Source organism: Galeopterus variegatus, unplaced genomic scaffold (genome assembly GCF_000696425.1).
Source record: "Galeopterus variegatus unplaced genomic scaffold, G_variegatus-3.0.2 Scaffold614, whole genome shotgun sequence".
In the NCBI taxonomy this organism is placed as follows: Eukaryota; Metazoa; Chordata; class Mammalia; order Dermoptera; family Cynocephalidae; genus Galeopterus; species Galeopterus variegatus.
In genome coordinates, this window is record NW_007726725.1 from 370,900 (window position 1) to 389,879 (window position 18,980).

The 18,980-nt window shown below is 49.1% G+C and overlaps 2 protein-coding genes across 2 annotated transcripts; one reads left to right on the forward strand and one right to left on the reverse strand.

Moving 5' to 3' along the window:
• Window positions 1-243: 243 nt before the first annotated feature.
• On the forward strand, window positions 244-12,033 carry LSM14B (LSM14B, SCD6 homolog B (S. cerevisiae)). Its single transcript, XM_008570558.1, has 10 exons — window positions 244-268; window positions 1,404-1,567; window positions 3,388-3,523; window positions 4,378-4,494; window positions 6,630-6,797; window positions 7,315-7,392; window positions 7,630-7,791; window positions 8,170-8,320; window positions 10,063-10,248; window positions 10,819-12,033. The coding sequence occupies exons 3-9, from the start codon at window positions 3,454-3,456 to the stop codon at window positions 10,232-10,234; spliced, it is 918 nt and encodes a 305-aa protein (XP_008568780.1). The 5' UTR covers window positions 244-268; window positions 1,404-1,567; window positions 3,388-3,453; the 3' UTR covers window positions 10,235-10,248; window positions 10,819-12,033.
• Window positions 12,034-13,560: 1,527 nt separating this feature from the next.
• On the reverse strand, window positions 13,561-17,443 carry PSMA7 (proteasome (prosome, macropain) subunit, alpha type, 7). Its single transcript, XM_008570559.1, has 6 exons — window positions 17,317-17,443; window positions 16,436-16,560; window positions 15,682-15,804; window positions 15,095-15,214; window positions 14,161-14,223; window positions 13,561-13,788 (listed from the first exon to the last, which is right to left on the reverse strand). The coding sequence occupies exons 1-6, from the start codon at window positions 17,327-17,329 to the stop codon at window positions 13,696-13,698; spliced, it is 537 nt and encodes a 178-aa protein (XP_008568781.1). The 5' UTR covers window positions 17,330-17,443; the 3' UTR covers window positions 13,561-13,695.
• Window positions 17,444-18,980: the final 1,537 nt, after the last annotated feature.

Sequence of the window (18,980 nt, forward strand, 5' to 3'; positions counted from 1 at the left end):
CCTTGGGGATCCCTGCACGGGGGGAGGAGGAGAGGCGGGGCGAGGGGCGGAGTGTCCCCGATGCTTGCCCAGAAGGCTGGGGAGGGTGAGAAAACGCGAGTTTTCTCTGCAAGCCATTCTGGAACCTATTAAGCAGCTGGGGCCCTGAGCCCGAACAATAGCGCGTTCTGTGGAACCGCCTGCCAAGTTAGGAGCAGCAGTTGGCAGCCAGGTGCCCCGGTTTAAACTGTTCTATCCTGGCCCCACGGTTCTTTTGTGACAGACCCTGGTAGGCGCTGATAACCCGTTGAAACCTTTGGGAGGTGAAGGGGAGGAGAGCTCTTTGAGACTGGAGAAGTCCAGAGCCTCGGAGCTTGTGGAGGCGGTGCGTGGCCCCAGAGTATCTTCGTCTTCACCCTCCAGAGAGGATGGGGAGTGTTATCTCTTCTGGTGCTAGACCCTTAGCGGGTCCTTTCAATGTCAAGGCATGTGTGGAACGCAAGGCATGTGCTTAGGTCACAGGGGGCCCCATGCGTGGAAGGACACAATCATCCCAAACTCTGAGAATATCTCCTTTTTAGAGCCTAGTGCTCAAATTTAGAGAGGCAGACTTGAGTTGCTACAGGAGGTAGTTCAGTATTGCCAGGTAATGTCCTCAGTTTCCTTTGGTATTTTGTACTGTTTGATTTGAGATCCCAGAGAAACAGGCCCAGAGTAGACCCCAGTACTCAGTAGGAGTTGTGCTCACGTTAGGTACAGGCAGCTGTCAAGCCCAGCTCTGACCTGGAGACCTCCTAAGGAGAGACTTGGTAGGGGTCCTTGAACCCTGCTGGTTGGGGGTTAATGGTCCAAGGAGCCCCTTGGGCTCAGGATTTCCTTGTAAACACAGAGGCTGGCGTTGGGGGGGTCCATGTTCTGGGACCCCTTTTTCCCTTTGTTATTTATCTAATAGCTATTCCAGGGCTGGTTGTGGGTGGAAGGGTGAGGGTAAAACCTCAGATTTATCAGGTTTTCTCCTAAGAAAACTGTGCATAGCTTGTGGTGAGGCTTCAGGCACAAAACAGCTGTCGAGCTGTTTAGATGTGAAGAGGGAGGTTTTGCTGGCAGCTCTCCGCTTATGGGTGTGTTTGCACTTGAAAATATGGAGCTTCATGAGACTGTCAGTCCATGACATTGTTCTTTGTCATCTTTGTGACTTAGAACTTCTCTGGAGAGTCACCGGCTGGTGCTGTGTAGGCATTGTCCAGTGAAAACCAGGGGGTTAAGTAGTTTTGAAATGTGGAACCTGGGTGTTGTGTTGTGGACCTTGCTCAGCAAGGGCTACCTGTCTTCTGGAAAGCTCGGGAGCTGTAGGGTGAAAGGATTGATTGAATGGACTTGGCTGAGAACCACAATTTAACACTTTTTTTCCCTCAATCCCTAAGTGAGGTCCTTTGGTACTGAAGACCGTCCCACAGATAGGCCTGCTCCCCCAAGAGAGGAAATTTATGAGTACATCATTTTCCGGGGAAGTGATATCAAAGATATTACTGTGTGTGAACCTCCGAAAGCTCAGCACACACTCCCTCAGGATCCTGCTATCGTTCAGGTAGGTGTGTTGCTGTCCTTCTGTGTGGGCTCTGTTTCTGAGAGATGCTGGTTTTCACATGAAGCTTCATGTCATCTGTTTGATTCAACTTGAGGAATAACCTTTTTTTTTTAAAGATGACCAGTAAGGGGATCTTAACCCTTGGCTAGGTGTTGTCAGCACCACACTCAGCCAGTGAGCGAACTGGCCATCCCTATATGGGATCCGAACCCATGGCCTTGGTGTTATCAGCATCGCACTCTCTCGAGTGAGCCACGGGCCAGCCCGAGAAATAACCTTTTAATGAAAGTGGCTTAGTTTTTGTCTAGGCTATTGATGTTCCTATAGAAGGTGTTGATTTGTACAGCATACAGTAGGTACTGTGTGTTGTATATCATGGTCCTGGGAGGGAGGCTCGTGAAACTCGCTGTGTGTGTGTGTGTGTGTGTGTGTGTGTGTGTGTAGTGTGAAGGGGTGGTGCTTCTGGTTTGCTTGGGGCATGCTGTTTGCTCTGTGTTCCTAGTCTGTGTGTGTGTGTGTGTGTGTGTGTGTGTGTGTGTTAGTGTGAAGGGGTGGTGCTTCTGGTTTGCTTGGGGCATGCTGTTTGCTCTGTGTTCCTAGTTGGAGAAGTCTAAGCCCTGAGTGGCATGGGAAGCTAGCAGGGACAGTGGGGCTAGCTGTCTTAATACTGTCCAGGTGTTACATTCCAGTGTTGGGGGACACTAAATTTGCAAGGCTTGTGCCATGTGCCTGTCTGCTAAGTTATGGTATGTTTTGTCCAGGATTACTAAGGAGTCCAAGTTAATATTCACTTATAAATTTAAGCAGTCATTGGATCTTCTGGGGTTCAGAGTGCACCAAGCTGGGGTACTGAGCATACACCCTGGAGGCAGGCAGGAGCATGCAGGGTGGGCTTTGGGAGCACATGGAAAAGTGCCAGGTCAGACTTCTGAAGGCTTGGAGGGGTTGTCCACAGGGACTTCAGAAGAAGAAAGTACCTGAGCCAGGCCTAAGGGACAACAGAAGCAGCCAGGTGAAGGGAGTGGGAAAAGGTCAGTCCCCAAACAAGCAACAGTGCTCCCAAAGTCTCAGGGACCAGGGAGAAGATGGACGTTTGGGAAGCTTGAATACAGTCAGCCTTTGCATCAACCAACCTTCAGCCTGGATCAAAAATACTCGAGAGGAGGCTGGCCGGTTAGCTCAGTGGGTTAGAGTGTCGTGCTGATAACACCAAGGTCCAGGGTTGGCCAGCAGTCAAAAAAAATTTTGAGAGAAAAAAAACCAATAGGAGATAGAAGTTAAAAACAACACAATATAATGATTATTTGCATACTATTTACATTGTATTTTGCGTGATCTAGAGATTTAAAACAGAGGACATGTGAAGGCTATTTGCAAATATGCCACTTTACATAAGGGACTTGAGCATCTTCAGATTTTGGAATTCGTGGGGGGTCCTGGGGCCAATCCTCTGCAGATATAGAGGGATGACTAGTTCACATAGCTACGTGTGTGTGTCAGAGAGAAATCAAGGGCAGCGTTTTCCTTCTGTTATGGAGGCTGGACTCTACCTGATGGCAGTGGGGAGCCATTAGAGGGCTTTGAGTTGGGATAAAGTCATGTTAGACTTATATGGACAGGTGGAGCTGGGAATGAAATTTTGTGGAAAAGGCAGCTTTGACCATACTGGAAACACATCCCTGAGGACTCCCCAGGCATCTGAGGACTAGAGGTGGGCAGAAGGGGGTGCCTGCTTCCCATCCGAACAGGCGCTCTGAATACAGACATGCAGGGTGGCCACTGGCCTGGGGCTGCTCTCACCCATGTGTCTCATTGTTCAGTCTTCCCTGGGCTCTGCCTCCACCTCGCCCTTCCAGCCGCACGTGCCTTACAGCCCCTTCAGAGGGATGCCGCCCTACGGCCAGCTGGCAGCCAGCTCCCTGCTCAGCCAGCAGTATGCCGCGTCCTTAGGTCTAGGTGAGTAATCTGTTGCTGTTTGGTAAGCGACCCCTGCTGTGAACACCAGGAAGTGGAGCAACAGACCTGCGGGGTGACATGGACTCTGGTCATGTTCAGCTTGTAGGCTGTTTATTTTACTGCTCACCTTTTTAGTAAATTAGCCAGTGCAACTTCAGCTCATTGGAACGTTTGGTAACCCCTCAACTGAGAGTAAAAGGCAGCGGTCTGAGTTTCGGAACAGATGACTCAAATCAAAATTCATTTGAAACAGTCTGTGTCTGGGTGGAAGTCCTGGTGTGTGTACTTCACAGAAGTAGTAGCTGATAAACACATAGTTCCAAGTGAGTTCTAGCCATATGCACATCTGTAAGCCTGTAAATGTAAAACTTAATACAGCACTTACTTACTATATACTTTATTATTCTACCGTAAGTGCCTGGCTCAAAAGTTGTTTCAACCGAGTTGAATAAGTCCGGAGGAAGTCCGTTCTCCACGTGGAGAGTGAGATTCTGCCTTGTCCTTGAGCTGGACATGACTTTGCAGATGTGTTCAGAATATGGAGTTGTCAGGTGATCTGCCCACCCTTGCTCGAACCTAGCATGAGGTAGCCGAGGCAGGGAGCACTAATAAGGCTCTAAACCAGTTCTGTGGGTCACTTGCTGCTAAAAATCATATGTACCTTCATTGCTGTCCCTAGTGTGACATGTGGCCTTCCCAGCCCAGCTCCCTACATTTCTAAGATGTGTTTGTACAAGCAAAGTGTATCCTATGAGAGTCTGCTTGGCTCCTTCCGAGCTTGCAGATGCCAGCCCGGGCATCATGACTTACTTGTGTACTTTCTTTTTTGCTCTTCTCTCCTCTCTCCTCTTTAGAGAAGCTGGTAAGCCCTCCAGCCTCAGCCGCTGCCTCCAGCCCTAGCTCTTCTCCATCTCCACAGCCTGTTTCAGAGCTTGACATGTCCTCAGAGTCCCAGCAGCTCACTCCCAAGGGTAACGGCAGTCTTGGAGCACTGCATGCCATCTTATAAACCATCTGAGAGCAAGACAGAATGACAGTAGCTGTGGCAGATCACTGGCCAAGCCCATGGATTAGCGAAGCCTCTGTCTGGTTCAGCACACGGTCCTGATTTACTCACTGCCACAGTTCAAGAGAGATTAGAAAGAGTCAGCGAGCACTCTGTTCTCTCTCCCTGGGTCCAGGGTGTGTTTTGATCTGTGCCACGACCACCACTTGGGAAACTCCACTGTTCACAGAAAGCTGTTTCTCCGGGGTTTTGCTGGGTCCTAAATATATTCTAGATTGCTGCAGTGGAATTCTCCTAAGCAACTCATGTGCCTGTGCCATTCTTTGATGTGTGTGATGCACAGGTCACCCGTTGAGGGCATTCAGAATTAGGGACTTGGGTGACAGTCCCCAGTTGATGGCCAGCTTGTTAATGCTGGTGTGCACCACTTGTCTCTGTGCTGTGGCAGCGGCACCTGTGGGGTTTCTTGTCCTTTCCTGACATTCTTCTCACCCTGAAGTTCTGAACTTCACGTTGACGATCTTGTGGAGGTCTGTTTTATATATAGCACCATGTGCTTTGCCACAAGCCTGAGCCTTCACTGCTACCCGGACTTCATCCATGACGATCCCTGAGGCTTTTGTTATGGCGCACAACTACTGTCAGCCTGTTGTTTTGCATGTGTTGCTTTCTAAGTCCTGCATGGACTCCAGTGGATCTGAGATAAAGAAGCAGTAATTTTTTTTTCCATTTAAAAACTATGCTAAGTAATTCCATTGTTCTAAGGATCTTTTACATAAAACTGCTCATAGGCAAGACTATTTTTAACTGGTTTGGTTTTATCAAAAGCAGTTGAGCCCAAGATTCTTGCCCCAAGCAGTCACATTATGAGCAGGAAGCAGTCATCAGCTGTGTCTGTTCCTCCAGGCCTATCCTGTTGAGTGAGATGATAGGCCAGAGAAAGTGGTCTAGTTTAACTCCCATTGGAGAGGACATTACAGGGACCTGTAAATCAGCTGTGTCCTGTGAATGCTTCTCTGGATCTGGTGGCAAAGAATTTTTCCACAGTTATTTCTCTAGTTTCTGTCCCATTTACAAAATAAGATGAGATACCTAATCTTTATCTGTGCTGGGCTGCCCCTCTAATACATGGTTAGAGCTCATTTTTGTCTTAAATCTCCATACACCTTGTCCCAAATTGCCCTGTTCAAACAGTTCCCCTCAGGTCCTAGAACTTGGGAGAGGAAAGGGAGGACATGGACAGAGGCGGACGGTCCTTCCCTTCCTTCTCTCCTGGTTCAAGTACCATCTCCTGGGCTAGGAACTCCTCTGAATCTGGTTTCTGAGTGTTGCTTTCACGTGCTCAGGCCTGGGAGTGAAGAATTGTAGGCACAGCCCCTCACCAAGGGCAACCTGGGAATGCTTCGTTTCCTCACGATAAGCCTAAACTCCTGAGAGGGGCTTGTTACTTTCTCTGTGCAGGCTGTTACTTTCTCTGAAGTCAACTCTTATGACCTCATCCTTCTTGGTTTTATTATATCTTAAGCAAAAATGACATTGCTCTGGAATTTAACTTCGAAGTCTGATTACTGCATTTTCTAGCAGATCCCAGATTGGGCTGGTTCTTCTCTAGTGAAAACAGAATGAAACAAATTCTCACATCCTGAATTCATCGGCATTGGGAGATTAGTGAGCCCCTTTGGGGTTAGAGCTTGTATGAGTTCATGGAAGTTCATTGAAGAATAGAATTAAAAGATAATACAAATCTCTCCATGACCTTTTTGAAATACTCTGGCATGGTTTTAGGAAAGCTATTCCTAAACCATGTAGACATGGTGTTTTTTCCCTTCCTTGAGGTTCCCTAACTCTGGGAACATGGGGCTTGGGGCTCCCAGAGATGAACTGACCTTGGTGCAGCCCGGTTCCTTGGCCTTCTTTTGCTGCCTGAGCCAGCCTCAGGGAACAGCCCAGTCTGGGGCAGCTTTGGGGTTAGTAGAACCTGTCTAGGTGGTTGCCCTCTGCGGCCTGACATGCCAGCAGAAGAAAGATGTCTGGAGGTGTACGGCTTTCTTCTTGTCTCTGTTTTTAACCCCTCCTCCCCTCCTCCCCTCCTCAACTCAGGAGCTGGTTTCCCATCCATCCCAGTTGGCAAGAGCCCCATGGTGGAGCAGGCTGTCCAGACCAGTTCTGTCGATAACCTGAATGCCAAAAAGCTACTACCTGGCAAGGGCACCGTGGGGATACAGCTCAGCAGTCGCCAGGCCCAGCCGAGCAGCAAGACCACCGGCGGTACTTCAGCACGTATTCCCTTGGAGCTTGCTCTGTGTGCTAAAGATGGCATGCCACTTCCTGGGTTTTTTTGTTGTTGTTAAATTAAAAAGTACCACTCTGTCCCCCTGCCCCACATGTGTTTTTTTTTTTTTCCTTTTTGTCTTTTTTACTGACTGGTAACGGGATCGCAACCCTCGGTGTCGCGCCCGTACCGGGGACCGGCAGCGGGATCGCAACCCTCGGTGTTGCACCCGCACCACGCTCAGCCAGTGAGCGGGAACCGGTTTCCACATGGGATCCGAACCCGCGGCGGGAGCGCTGCCACACTCCCAAGCGGCGCACTCTCCAGTGCGCCACCGGGCTGGCCCCCCACACGTGCTTTTGAAGGGCAGGCCCGCGCAGCGGCCTCCCGCAGGCTGCTTGTCCTTGTGCTGCATGTGCACATGCCTGTGCCCCGTGGTAGTGTCTGCTTCCTCCTGCAGCAGGCTCTGGCTTCCGCAGGAGCTGCGCCTTACTCTTACCTTTCACACTTTAGATGTGGTCCAGCCGGCAGCTGTGCAAACTCAAGGGCAGGTGAACGATGAGAACAGAAGACCTCAGAGGAGGCGATCAGGTAATGCAGTTGCTACTGGAGTTGTGGGGGCCATGGCTGTCAGGCTGGGCCTCGCTCGCTCCTCCTGCCTGCTTTGGGTGGTGGTCCCAGGGGCTGCTGGGGCTGAGGGGTTGCTTCAGTGTGCTCTGCCCCCTCTTTGTGGCCTCTGGTGGGTGCCTGTGAACTGCTTTTGAAATCATGCGTGGGAGTGTCAGATTGGTGGCTTACTTCAGCCATGGCTGTCATTTCTCCTCATAGGGAACAGGCGAACAAGGAATCGCTCCAGAGGGCAAAACCGTCCAACTAACGTCAAGGAAAACACAATCAAGTTTGAAGGTGACTTTGATTTTGAGAGTGCAAATGCCCAGTTCAACCGAGAGGAGCTTGACAAGGAATTTAAGAAGAAACTGAATTTTAAAGGTTTGGCTCATATGAAAATATCATCCCCCGAGGAGTCTCCCTAGAGTGCGTTAAGAAAAGAGGGCTGGGGTAGCCGGGGAAGCCAGTTGGAGTGGTGACCAGGCTGGAAACCATGTCACCTGAGGAATTAATGAAAGGAGGAAGGTTTTGGGGGTGGTGTGACCACATCTTTGTGGAATGAGGTGTAGACCATGTGCCCCAGAGGGCAGAATAAGGGCAGTGGGTAGAAGTTAGGAGATCTCCACTTAGTGGCAAGCACAGAGTGACTGGCTCAGCCTGAGGGTGGCTGCCAAGTGGACCCCTGGAGGGAGCACCCTGGTAGAAAGTATGTGCTGTTTGCTTTTTCTGCACCTTGGTGTGTTCTGCTTCTCTTTGTAGATGACAAAGCTGAGAAGGGGGAAGAGAAAGACCCAGCTGTGGTGACCCAGAATGACGAAGCTCCTGCTGAGGAAGACCTTCTGGGGCCCAACTGCTATTATGACAAATCCAAGTCATTCTTTGACAACATTTCCTCTGAACTCAAGACTAGGTGAGAACCTGAATGAACTGGTAGAAAATACACCCTTTCTGTATGTCTTAAAAGGACAGGACCGGGGTGCTCTAACCTGAAGACCAAATCTGTAATCTTAAGTTTAGGGTCCTACTCACATTTCTGCATAATAGGTATGTGGGTCCCAGCTGGTGCCAGCCTTGAGCCAGCCATGGGTTGCAGTGTGGGAGGCCTCTGGCTGGCACAGGACTTGAGGGGTGTGACTGCTTCCTTCTGGCCTTGCTGCCCTGTCTCCTTTAAGGCTCTCCCCAGTAGGCTCCATATCTTCATTCAGTGCTATGCTCTCTTGCCTTGGCCTGCTTACTGCTCCCACAGACCCAGGTGACCTGAGGACCTTGCTGCCTGAGGCAGCTGGCTAGAGCATTTGGACTGTGACATTCCTTCACTTGATTGATTGAGGCCAAGGGACCATGTTGTGTGTGTTCAGATGTTACCCCATGAACAACCTACACAGTAAATTAAGTCTACAGAATGGGCATGGTATGGAAACTCGGACTGTAGATTGAGTGTCAGACACGCTATTCCGGGCATTGAGGATGTAACAGAAAACAAGCTGGGAGTCCGCACCTCCCCATGCTCATGTTCTACCATGGGAAAATGAACAATAAAAAATAAACAAGACAGAAGAAAATGCATTGGGGAAGGCAAAGCAGCAAAGGGGGATGGGATGGGATGTGAGAGGGATGGGCATGTATAGTGGTAAACGTCACAGACAGAGCCATGTAGGTAAGTGGAGAAACTTAAAGGTGGGGCCAAGGCCTGTCCTGGGGCTGGAGCCAAGTCCAAGGGGTAGGATAGGTTCATGTAGGGTTTTGTAGGTCATGGTAATGTCTTTTGTTTTTATCCTGAGCACCACAGGAAGCTGTCAGAGGGTTTTGAGCTGAGGAGTGATACAGTCTGACGTTTTACAGTATCCTTGGTGAGACTGGACCGAAGGTGGGCAGGCATAGAAGCTGGATGCCCATTAGGAGGCTGTGTGGTAATAAAGGTGTCTGGAGTAGGCTGCTGGTGGTGGTGGAGAGAAGGGTCGGATTCTGAGTATATTTCAAAGGTGGTGCTAACAGGTTGGCTGCCAGGGTATAAGAGTTCAGAATGACTCCTGGTTTTCCTGGTCTGGGCAGCTAAAGGATGAGGTTGCTGTTCCTTTAAACAAGGAAGCCTGTGGGGACAGCAGGCTTCAGGACTGCAGAGCAGGAGCTGTGTGGTGGGTGTGTGGCATTAGAGCTGCCTGGGGGCGCCCAGTAGAAGTGCTGGGCACTTGGATATGCAGTCACTGTGGGCGGCATGTTTGGGTAGCCCTGAGTGTTGGTGCTTTGGCATCTCTCTCACCACCCCCAAAAGCAGAAGCATCACATTCTTGGGGACCTTGCCCAGCCCCCTCCTCAACTAGGAGAAATGCAGGTCTAGAGGGGTCCGTGATCTGCTCTGGGCCTCCCCAGTGCACCTCTCCATGCCTGGCAAACAGTAAGGGGCTTCCTTTGTAGCTGGCTATGTCACCTCACCTTCGGCGACAATGGTGTGTTTCACACTGAGCAGCCCAGTCCATGGTGAGGAACAGGCCTGGTTTGAAATGTGGCTGGAAGCACCTACAGTGTTGGTGTCTTGAGTGGTGCTGATAATGGTCCATTCTTCCTTCCCTGGGCCATTCTGAGTATGAGGCCTGGCTCACACCTGAGTCACTGCCTGCTGTGGTGAGGATTTCATGTACCTCATTTGTTTAGTTCCAGGCGGACGACGTGGGCTGAAGAGAGGAAGCTCAACACGGAAACCTTTGGGGTTTCTGGGAGGTTTCTTCGTGGCCGCAGTTCCCGGGGTGGGTTCCGAGGAGGCAGAGGCAATGGGACGACCCGTCGCAACCCAACTTCCCACAGAGCTGGGACTGGCAGGGTGTAGTGATGCAGCCCAGGGTGAGTGGGGGAACCTTCTGGATCCTTTGGTGGGAAGGTGTTGGGATGGGTATATGTAGATGGAGCTTAGGAGCTGAGAGTGGGTTGGCTCTGTCTTCCAATAAAAAGAGAGGCCTGAAGGTATTGAGGCCAAACCAAGGCCTTGACCCTCAGAATCACCCACAGGGCTCTTGGGAATGACAGGACTCAGGCCCCAACTCAGGGCAAATAAATCCAAATCTCTGGGGGTGGGACCCAGGTCCCATGGTCTGAGTGTGGTCAGGAGTGAGAGCTTGTTTCATACAAATCCAGTGTCTTAGCCCACCCCTGCTCTGAGTCAACGTGTGTTCATAACAAGTCCCCAGGTAACTTGTATCCACTTTCGGGTCTGGCGGAGCATCCCACTGAGGTGCCCAGTGCTGACCCACCCAGGGCCTGCTGCCAGTCGCTGCCTCCCTGTCCTCAGTGCGGCCTGACCAAGGGAGGGGTGGGTGAGTGGCTCGTGTTCCTCATGAGGCAGCAGAGCCTGGCCCTTGCTGTGCAGCTGCTTAAGAGAACACGCTGAATATGCTCACTCCTTGTCTCTTGCAGGCTCCTGCTGAGTGGCACAGAAATGAAGCTGTGTGTATAAGGACACAAGGAAAACGCTGCACTTATGGGGGAGAAGTGGGTCACTTTGTTTACAGAGTTTGGAAAATTCCCATATTGCTATTTATGTTTTGGACTTAATTGAACTTGGACGTGGTCTGAGTTAGAACCACTTGTTTTGGGGAAGTATTCACGGGTAACCTCTTTGAGGTGTCTTGACCTGTGTTTTCCTTTTTAGTTGTGCATAGCCTAATTATAAGGTTTTGGTATTTTGCAAAAAGGTTTCTAAAGCAAAAGCTTGATCTTTGTGACTTTTTTCTTTATGACAGCTTTCATTTTTAAAGCAGAACCAAATCTCATTTGGCACATGTGGCAGCCAAGTGCACCTCTGTAACCCACCCAGCCCCTGGTGCTGCTGTCCTGGCACCCCCACTGCCAAGGGTGGGTCTCAGGAGCCAGGCAGGGCCAGCACAGGGTGGGTGTGGGGGTGGGTGGACCAAGGGCAGGGGAAGGAGGGTGTCCCATGGATCATGTTGTGTAATGAACCAGACTACCCTGATGTGTCCAGAGTGACATTGTCAAGATTGAGGACTGGCAGAGGGTGGGTGGACTGGAAGAACTTTGGGAGTAGTGGGAAGGGACCCTGAAGGTTAGCCCCATCACTGTCGCACAGAACCTGGCTTCCACAGGTATCAAGGTTGGCGGTCTTAGCCTAGAATGAGCCTCCTGTGGCATCCCCATCCCATCCCCCTATCCCGTCCCTGCCAGTCTTTGCCCTGGTTCAGCCAGTCATTGTTGGGACTCTGGCCGAACCCTTTGGTGTTCTCATCCACTTGGAAATGAGCCAGTCTTTTTTGCGAGGTCAGTTGACCAAGAGCATATTTCCCCTCAGTTGTAAATAGTTCTGTGTTTTTGTTTTAAAGGTGGGCGGAGGGAGGGTGGGGAATATAAATTTGTTGCATGAGTAAGTGGGTCAGAACTTTAGTGTAAGCATGCATCCTTCTGATCGACAGGGCATTTTGTTGAAAACAAGCACCTTGGTAACTAAACCCCTTTAAATAGCTATATAAAAAGGCTTTAGTTCTGTATTAAGTTACTGTAAAAGCTTCGATTTATTTTTGTAGGACTTAATGGTTAAGAATTAGAACATAGCAATGGGGCTGCTCTGTTGGAGTAATGTAAATTGTAAAAATAAACATGCAAACCTTTAAAACTTTTCTCTGATGCTCTAAGAGTCTGTTGCCTCTGCTGTCTGAAATCACCTGTGTCATGTCCAGGGCCCATCCCAATCCAGGTACTGTTCAACCTGGACCACACTCAGGCAGGTAGGATTTGGGGGGACTTGGAGTCCCATCTGGTGCTGAGGAATGAGACTGACCCAATTGGTCTGGGTGAGGTGTGGCGAGGCAGGCCCAGGCTATCCTCTGGGATGAGTGGCTACATCTCCAGAAACAGAACAAACCAACTTTATTAGGAAAAACTCGGTTCACAGATAAGCCTGTTTCATAAGTTGCCCCTTTGCCACCTTAACACAGCTCCCAAGCTCCCCAGAGTGTTCATGATCAGGCACCCTGGAACCCATTACAGGTCTCTGCCATGGGGCCATGGAGAAGAGTGATAACTTGGCTGGTTTTTGACTAGAAACATCACATTTCACTGTAGTGAGTTTCCAGGTAACTTGAAAGCAACCCTCAGAGGACCAGAAGGCACATCCAGTCAGCTGTATCAGCTTTCCCGTCAGCACCTCCCCCTGGTTCAGTCAGGCTCTAGAGCAGCTCCTGTTTCACTGGGCAACTGATATCCTTGACCAGACCAGTAAAAAAGATAAGTCTTCCATAGTATGCATGCTAGATACAGGTAGCCACAGTTCTAAGTCTTAACTAGTTAGATGACCCAGCAGTTGAACTGAGCAGGCATCTCTGTGCTAGAAAATCTAAATGTAGTCAAGCCATAGTTTACCACCTATGACTAACCTTACTGTTACTGAAAGTCGAAACTGACAATCATTTTGATGATTATGCTAAGCGTAAAACATACCTGGGTCTCTACTCCTTCTTAGAAGATACTATGTGCCATAAAATGAGAACCAGAGCAAGAAGAGCCACAGACTGAAGCGGGGGGGGGGGCAAATGGAAGGGGCGGCCCAAGGCCCTTTCTGGCCAGAAGCTCAGGGAACAGCCACCACATGTCTTCAGGTAGAAAATAGGAGATGAACACTAAGACATGATCTGTTATCAAATACAAAACTGGTTTTGAACACAGCTGCTGCTCTGCAGAATTAAGTCAGACTTGACCTGCGCGCTGTCTGCACTGGTGTCCTCAGCATTGTTAACTAGGAGACCTGAACAGTCATTCTGTATTTAGAACCCATGAAAGAGAAATGGGTCTACTGAATTCAAGTTATACCTGCAGCAGCCTTGACACCCCGGAGGAGGAACCACAGACCCAAACCACTGGCCTGTTGTCTTAGAGCCTGGCAACAAGGAATAGAAAGGAAAGCACTCAGATACTAAAAATGAGGGGAAGAGATTCCATTTTCTACAGAACTATCTTAATTATACTCGCAGGAAAAGAAACAGGTCAATGCCATCAAATGTAAAAGTACCTGCCTCGCCAGAGACAACTGCACAGTGAAGGGAAGACAGCATTTGAACTCCTCAAGCCCACTCAGCTTATTTGCAATTCAAAGGAGAAACAAAATTGGCCAATAGCCATCACTACCCCACCTAAAAGATACACATTCTCTTTAAAAAGTTAAAAAATATGGAAGTTTAATGTAGGGCACTCAGGACAGAATGGAATGGAAAAACCTATACATCATTTTGAGACTCATTCATGACTTGAATTTAAAAATGGTTATAAGCAAGGAAATTTTATTTATCATGATGCTTTCTTTTGTTTCTTCTTTTCATTTTCTTCTTTTTCTTTTTCAATTTCAGCAACATATTTCTCAATTTCTTCAGGATTTAAAATCTACCCCCCCAAAGGGGGAAAAAAAAAACAAAAAACCTGTTTGTGACTAACCTCCAGGGTGCACAAAGTGCCAGAGCACCGGTGCCCTCCCAAGGGCAGCCGGGTCTGTTTGGTACAACCTTGAGAGAGACTTCAGGGAAAAGGAGGCAGGTGTTAAAGAGAGCAGCAGCAAATCTGCAGTTGTGCACAGCTTTTCAGTGTGCCAAGAGAACACGCAAGTACCAGAAAGGAAAATGGGAATCCCTATGTTTAAACATCTGTGGGGAGCCTTGGAAAAAACCACAGAACTACCCAATAAAGCTTCCTTCAGAAGTGGTACTGCGTGCCCCTGATCACGGAGACACTCCATAGATAAAGAAACTTGGTTATTACCTTGAGGGGTTGATCACGCCTCATGACAGCAAGTTCAATGTTCTTGCCACCTGACTGAACCACCTTGAGGGGAAGAAGATGAGCATTAGATACTCTCCTCCAAGGCAAAACAGCTTTGCACGTACCACAAGTAACGTGTTTCTCCAAACCCAGTGCCACCATGAAGAGGCCCAGCATCCAAAGCCTTCATCCTAAACACACTGCCACATGTGAAGTGTGTTTGGGGTGCCCACATGCCTTCCTGTCTCTTAGCCTTGGGCTCCCCTCCCCTGCAAAGGCTCAGAGGGAAGAAGATGAGCATTAGATACTCTCCTCCAAGGCAAAGCAGCTTTGCACGTACCACAAGTAACGTGTTTCTCCAAACCCAGTGCCACTATGAAGAGGCCCAGCATCCAAAGCCTTCATCCTAAACACACCGCCACATGTGAAGTGTGTCTGGGGTGCCCACATGCCTTCCTGTCTCTTAGCCTTGGGCTCCCCTCCCCTGCAAAGGCTCAGTGCTTATGGCACTCCCCTTGACACTGAAGTTCAATGTCTGCACTACAAGCTGGCCCTCCAGCTACGCCCCCCACTGCCTCTCAGCTTCACCTGCTAGCATGTTGAAGGCCTTGTCAAAACCTGAGACCTCACAATCCCCAACCACTGTCCCCAGCTCTGCTCTTAATTATCTGACTTTAGCAGCAGCACAAGCCTCTGGAAGGCCCAGAGATGATTGTGAGTGAACAGATTCCACAACCAATGGCCAGATTCATGTCCTGCCTCTGTTTCTCCTGCTGTGTGCCCTTGGGCAAGCCCTGACTGCCCCTAGCTGTATAAAGGGGCTAATCAAACCTTTCACATGGCTACCGTTAGGAACCTGGCAGTTATGATGTACTGTGCACCAGAGCAGTGTGGTGTCTTCGCCACCCTGTCCAGCTTTCAAATGCAGACTTACTTCCAGGAGTGCCTTGATCACCAGCTTAATGGTCAGATCATCTGTTTCAATGGCTTCGTCAGTATAGTTCTTCTCTAGGAATTCACGCACAGACTTGGCGCCCCGGCCTATGGCGTTAGCCTGAAACAGGTTAAGTGTGTGCTCACGAGGTCCCCTGGGGAACACAGCTCCGTGCTCCCCTGGGGCCTTGCTTGGTTGCTCTCCGGTGGGCTGTGGCAAGAGGCAGCCTGGAGTGCTGGGTGACAGCCCCAGACCCCAGGCCTACCCTATGGCTTCCTTTGTCAAAGGGCTATTTAGAGTTGGTGCTGAATCTTACCAAGAATGGGACACTTCCATTTCATCATCAGAAAACACATGGGAGATTTTAATGGTATTACATCCTTACACCTCTACCCTTTTCATTTTCTCTCAAATAACGTTTAATGATGTTTTTGCTCTCACATCAGAAGTGTAAGGGAACAAACAGGTGGTGCACGTAGGACTAGGCTAACTTGAACTTTCACTGGTTCACCAACACAGGCCCTACAAGCAGGAGGCCTGGCACGACCCAATAACTCCCAAGCCCCTCTATTTTGTCACAGACTCACCTTCCAGGCATGGTATGTACCCGAGGGGTCAGTCTGATAGAGTCTGGGGGTGCCATCAAAGTCGAAACCCACAATGAGGGCGGAGATACCAAAAGGCCTGCGCCCATTGCTCTGCGTGTAACGCTGGCAGGAAAAGAACAGGTCGATGCCATCAGACACAGGAAAATACACGCAACCATCCATAGTGAAGGGATCTGAATCCCTAAGCCCACCCTCAGCTTATTTCCAATTCAAAGGAGAAATGAGATTACCCAGTGGCTCTCACCACCCCTCCTGTCCCTTCTACATTTTCAGTCTTAGAAAGACTCGCCTGGGACCTGAATCACATCACAGGCACAACTGAGGCTACTGGGAATTTTGACAGGCAGAAATGCATTCTGGTTAAGTGTTGGTTTTAAAGATTCATGGCATTTGACCACAGAGTGGGGGTGGCTTTCAGTCCCCTCCCAACTGCTTGGTGATTGGTCCTTCAGAATGGCAAGACAAAAACAATCATTTTCCTCCAGAAACATGTATTTTGATTGCCTCATGCTAGGAAATGAGAACAGAACACTGCCACCAAGATTGAGAAGTTGGATTAAGTTACACACATACAAGTAAAGATGAGGACTACACCATGGAATACACGCAGTTTTCTGATTCTCCTGAAGTAATACACACAAATGTCCACATGGAAGTACTGTGGTAGGACACTTTCCAGGACAAAGCAAAGACCACTCTATAACCAAAGGCACACACATGGGCAGACACCCACCTGCTTCAGACTGGCGATGTAACGGGTGATATACTCCACGGTGACTGGGTCCTCCACGGTCAGCCGGTGGCTCTGGCACTCCACCCGGGCCCTGTTGATGACTATCCTTGCGTCGGCAGTGAGTCCTGCAATAACGGCGGAGAGGCTTTTGCTGGAGCCACATTTGGCTCCGGCCCAGGATAACAAATTACACAAGTGGCACAGCGTTTAACCTTGAGCAGACTCCAAAGTCTGTGCTCTGACATCTAGCACCGAGGTCATTCTGAGTGACTGGCAGTGGAACCAGTTAACCTCCTGGAACTGCTCTGAGAAAAGTGGGTATACAAGCTACTGTGTGGATGGGACCACATTTATACACACTAGATGAGTCTTCTTGGGAACCATATTGGTTAAGTCAATCTCTAATTTCATTTACGTGAATTGAGATACTGGTAGATTGGATCTGCTGAGGGAAAAAAATGAGTGAGACCCATACTAGTGCTAAGAACACAGTGACATGTGGCTAGTGTCTCACAAGTGCCACCCTTGCTGCTGCTGCTGGCAGGGCACTGTCCAGCGCTCTTGCCACAAAAGCAGAGTTAGCTCTAGAAAGCTCCACCTCTATAACTGACCAATAAAGACAAATAACGGTGAAGGTGAAATAGAATAGCAGCCGTGTCCAGGAGTGTTTTCATTCATTTAGCCACCGTTTCAGCCACAAAGGCAGAGGCCCCAAAGAGACCATGGCCAATCCTGTTCTTAAAGTCCAAATCCATTTCTTTTAAATGATTTTTGTTTATCCAGTTTGGATGTCTTACAATAGCCATCCACTCAAGTTAATCTCCAAAGCTCTGTTCTTTGCTGAGATCCCACAGAACAAGGCGCTGTCTCCAGGTGCATACCTGCGAAGGCCATGCAGACATTGTCATCCAAAGCGCAGATCTTCCGCACTGTTCTTTCATCCTGCAGTTTGGCCACTGACTTTTTCTCCACACCAAGAACAACGATGTCTCTTCCACGAACACCAACCTTCGATAAAAACCCACAAACCATGTAAGAAAGCAACATGAGGTGCTGCCACTAGGCACAGAGCACTAAGAGCAGATATTAACAGGGGTCCTGGGAGTACTTGGGGGATGATAGCCCCCACTGCAAGGTGTGCTCACCCACCGTCCTTCCTCCTCCAGGAGTCTATCACAACAGTTGGCACCACACCCTGTAAACCAAGGGTATTAATCCACTCCTGGTAGAGCTAGTGTAGATATCATGACCTGGGTGCCCAATCCTGTGCCTTTAAAATACTGCTGTGTAGTTTTAGTTACAACATAGCTAGTAAGTAACCACTACACAATCCCTATGCATTTCATTTCAACCCAATGAATCAGAGTCCCACAGGAGGCCTCCAAGCCCAAGACCCTAATATTCAAAGTAAGTATTCTGAAGTCAGTGCTCCTGCAATTGTGAGATTATGTTAGGTCCACCCTCACTCTTTCCTGCACTATCACAAACTAATGCGCACAGCTGTGGGGAAGGGCCTGATTGGCTGTCAGGTGAACAACTGTATCAATTGTTATTGGAGAATGAACTATTCCTTGTTTAGAGAGAAGGATGTGGCCATTATTAAAAACATGGAAACTCACTGACAGCCAGTTGACCCCCGAGTCAAGACAGAAGCAGAAATAAACGGAACAGTCGTTTGGATAAACATCATCCCCTCTTGGGTTAGAGCACTATGAGCAGTTGGGCCTGCAAATTCTTTGATGAACAGCCAGTTGACCCCCGAGTCAAGACAGAAGCAGAAATAAACGGAACAGTCGTTTGGGTAAACATCATCCCCTCTTGGGTTAGAGCACTATGAGCAGTTGGGCCTGCAAATTCTTTGATGTGGATGCTGTCCTATGCACTGTGGGACATTGAGCAGCATCTCTGGCTTCTACCCCTGGATGCTAGTAGTACCTCTGCATGGTCTTGGACAACCAAAAAGGTCTCCTCACACTGCCAAGTGTCCCCTGGGACACAAAATCACCCACAACAGGGAAACCCTGGTCTGGCATGTGTTTTAGTTTTCAGGGAGCTTTCTCATGTACTGACTCATGTGACCTTCAAAGTGACCCCGAGGGCCCAGAGAATCGAAGAGTTCAGCCAAGGCAGTTACTATAGTATTGGGGGGGAAGGGGGGTCAGGAGACTCCTTTTCCAGTGTTTTTTAAGCAGTTAGGTCACCAGACACATTTTGGACCTTAATTTCAAAACAGTTAAAGATTCGGGAAATGAAAACACTAAAAATTCACAGAACCGTGTGTTTCTTTCTCTCTTTGCCTGCGCAAACCTCTGAAGTTAAAAGGAGATAAAACAAAAGTCATCATACAGTTGGACCAATAAAACTAACGGATGTCTTCAAAATGTCAGAAATTTAAATTTCAAATGGTGTTACTAAGGTCAGTGAACATGAGCTCTCAGTCAAACTGAGAGGTACGGCTCACACTAGGTGACGATGGGCGGCTCACGCCCATCTGGGGGAGGGGAGCTCCTTCCAGCAGGGCAGTCAGACCCAGGAAGCAGCCTGT